The 2,753-nt window shown below is 68.8% G+C and overlaps 1 protein-coding gene across 1 annotated transcript in view; it reads left to right on the forward strand.

The window, feature by feature from the left end:
* YJU2 (YJU2 splicing factor homolog) overlaps positions 1-1,698 on the forward strand; it is an 11,191-nt gene extending 9,493 nt beyond the window's left edge. Inside the window, exons 7-9 of the mRNA XM_027910580.1 lie at positions 18-156; positions 735-854; positions 1,512-1,698. Of these exons, the coding sequence (XP_027766381.1) occupies positions 18-156; positions 735-854; positions 1,512-1,698 (446 nt within the window). The remainder of the gene's footprint in view (positions 1-17; positions 157-734; positions 855-1,511) is intronic.
* Positions 1,699-2,753: the final 1,055 nt, after the last annotated feature.

The raw sequence follows: 2,753 nt of genomic DNA on the forward strand, positions 1-2,753 counted from the left end.
CCCCCTTTGCCCTGCAGTGCAGTTTGAGAGCCCCGAGCGCTCCCCCAGCCTGTCCCGGCAGCTGCCACGGCCCCCCCGGGCCCCCCCAGGCACCAGGCCGGGCTGCCCCCCCAGCCCCAGGCACGTGGACACCTCGCTGCCCCTGGAGAAGCAGGCGTGAGTCGGGGGGGTGGCCTCTCCAGGGGGTGGCATCATCACCCTGGTGACACCGCAGGGTGTGTGGGCAGCTCTGTGGGGCGCGCGGAGGGTCCCCCACGGGTGGGTGGTCGTGGGGTGGAGGGTGTCCCATGGCATGGCTGGGCCCCATAATGGTGTGGAGGGGCCTCCATGAAGTGGAAGGAGCCCCACGTCACGGGTGGGGCCTCGTGGGGTCGGGTGCCCCACGACAGGGGTGTGTCCCTTGGATGGGGTTGGGTGCCCATGGTGTGGCTGGGTGACCCACGGTGGGGTTGATCTCTTTGATGGGGTTGGGTGCCCGTGCCATGGGTGGCCCACAGTGGGGTTGGTCTCTCTGATGCAGCTGGGTGCCCGTGCCATGGGTTGCTCCATGACTGGGAGGTGCCCCATGGCACAGACAGGTCCCCTTTGGGGTGGGTGCCCCTCACACCGCAGAGGTTGCCCCACGTTACTGACGGATCCATCAGTGGGGTGGGATGTACAGAGGGTGCCCCTGGTGACCCCTGGTGACCCCTGGTGACCCCTGGTGCCCCGTGGTGATGCCCAGCCCCACTCAGGTGGTACCACGGCCCGATCGGGCGGGCGGGCGCGGAGACGCTGCTGGCGCTGTGCCGCGAGGGCAGCTTCCTGGTGCGGGACTGCGAGACCAGCCCCGACGATTACTCACTGTCCCTCCGGTGAGCCTGGGCCTGGGGGACCATGGGGACAGCCCTGGGGGGTGCCCAGGCAGGGGCAGAGGCAGAGCAGGGTGAGCCCACCCGTGTGCTGGCGTGTCCATCACTGTGTCCATGTCCTCCCACGGCCAGGCGGGATGGACCCAGCACCCCTCGCCTGGGGAAGGGGCCCACGGGGGTGCCCTCCTCTGCCCCTGCTCTGGGTAGTGTCCACCTCTCTACCCCCATCCCCATCCTTGTCCCCATCCCTGTGCTGATCTCCATCCCCATCCCTTGCTCTGGTTGGTGCCCCCTATCCCTGTTCCCATCCTTATCCCGACTCCTGTCCCAATCTCCATTCCAGTCTCCATCCTCATTCCAGTCCCTTACTTTGGATGGTGTCCCTCAATGCCCATCCCTATCCCCATCCCTGTCCCAATCCTTGTCTTTGTCCCAGTATCTGTCCCAATCCTCATCCCCATCTCCATCCATGTCCCAATCCCCATCTTTATCCTCTTCCCTGTCCCAATCATCATCTTTGTCCCAGTATCTGTCCCCATCCCTGTCCCAATCCCCATCCCCATCCCCATTGCTGCCCCATCCCCATCCCCACTCCCATCCCTTTCCCTGGCTGTTGTCCCCCCCGCCCCACCCTCATTCCCGTGTTTCCCTCTCTCCCAGGAGCAGCCAGGGCTTCGTGCACGTCAAGCTGACGAGGACGCGGGAGCAGCACTTCACCCTGGGCCGGGCGGGCGCCGCCTTCCCCTCGGTGCCCGCGGCCGTGCGACACTACACGGCGCGGGCCCTGCCCGTGCGTGGGGCGCGGCACCTGGCGCTGCTGTACCCCGTGGCCGTGCAGCCCCTGTGACCCCCCAGTAAAGCCCATGATTGTCACGCAGGGACGGGGACGTTCTGCTCTTCTCTGCTCTGCTCTGCTCTGCTCTGCTCTGCTCACTCTCGGCGCTGCGGGGACCCCCGGGGGAAAAGGGGAGGCCAGAGGGGGGCGAGGTGGTGGCACTGCCAGCGGTGGCACTGCCAGACGTGTCCCAGCCTGGGCACGCTGTGTTAGGGGGTCCTGATCTTGCCGCTGCCAGCAGTGTCCCCTCCTGCTGCCACCACTGGGGCTCCTGATCTCGCCATTGCCACACCAGTGTCCCACCACATGGTCTGCTCGTCCTGGCACTGCCACCGGTGTCCCACCCTGGTCACAGATTGGGGGCTCCCGATCTTGGCACTGCCACCCCCACCCGGCTCCGGGGGTGGTCGTGGTTTCCCGTCCCCCCTAGCACAGGCCCCGGGCTCCGGGTGGATTCCCAGGAATGGGGGAGCTCCGGGATCTGCTGCCCCTTCCCTGTCCCGGCACTGTCCCCGTGCCCACGAGCTGCCCACGTGTGGGGACACGGGAGGGGGACACGGGCTGGCACGGGGGGCGGCGCAGAGGACAAGGAGAGGGGTCCGAGATGCTGCAAGACACGGTTTTTCGGGGGGTGGGGGGTCCTACCGGGGGAGGGTGTGCCCTCTCCCCCGCCGCGATGGGCTGGGGGGCAGCGGGGGGGCCCCGTGACACTGTCCCCACGCTGCCCTCCTTTCCCTGTTGGACCCCCCCACCCCCGAACTACAACTCCCATCGCGCCGCGCGGCCACGCCCATCCCGACCACACCCACGCGAGACCACGCCCACGAAATAAACCACGCCCTCGCACCGCACACTCAACTGGGCGTGGCGGTGGGGGCGTGGTCTGGCGGGGGCGTGTCCGTGGGCGGGGCGGGGGCGCCGCTCCCCCTTTGTTGGTGTCGGCGGGGCCCGAGAGGCGGCGGGGCCGGCCCGGTATGGGCGACCAGGTGGGGCCGGGCCGGGGGCACCGCGGGGGCACCCGCAGGGCACGGGGGAGGAGGAGGAGGAGGAAGGGATGGAGGGAGAGG

Source organism: Empidonax traillii, unplaced genomic scaffold (genome assembly GCF_003031625.1).
Source record: "Empidonax traillii isolate 1590-97213 ecotype Southwest subspecies unplaced genomic scaffold, ASM303162v1 scaffold3769:size20603, whole genome shotgun sequence".
Classification (NCBI taxonomy): Eukaryota; Metazoa; Chordata; class Aves; order Passeriformes; family Tyrannidae; genus Empidonax; species Empidonax traillii.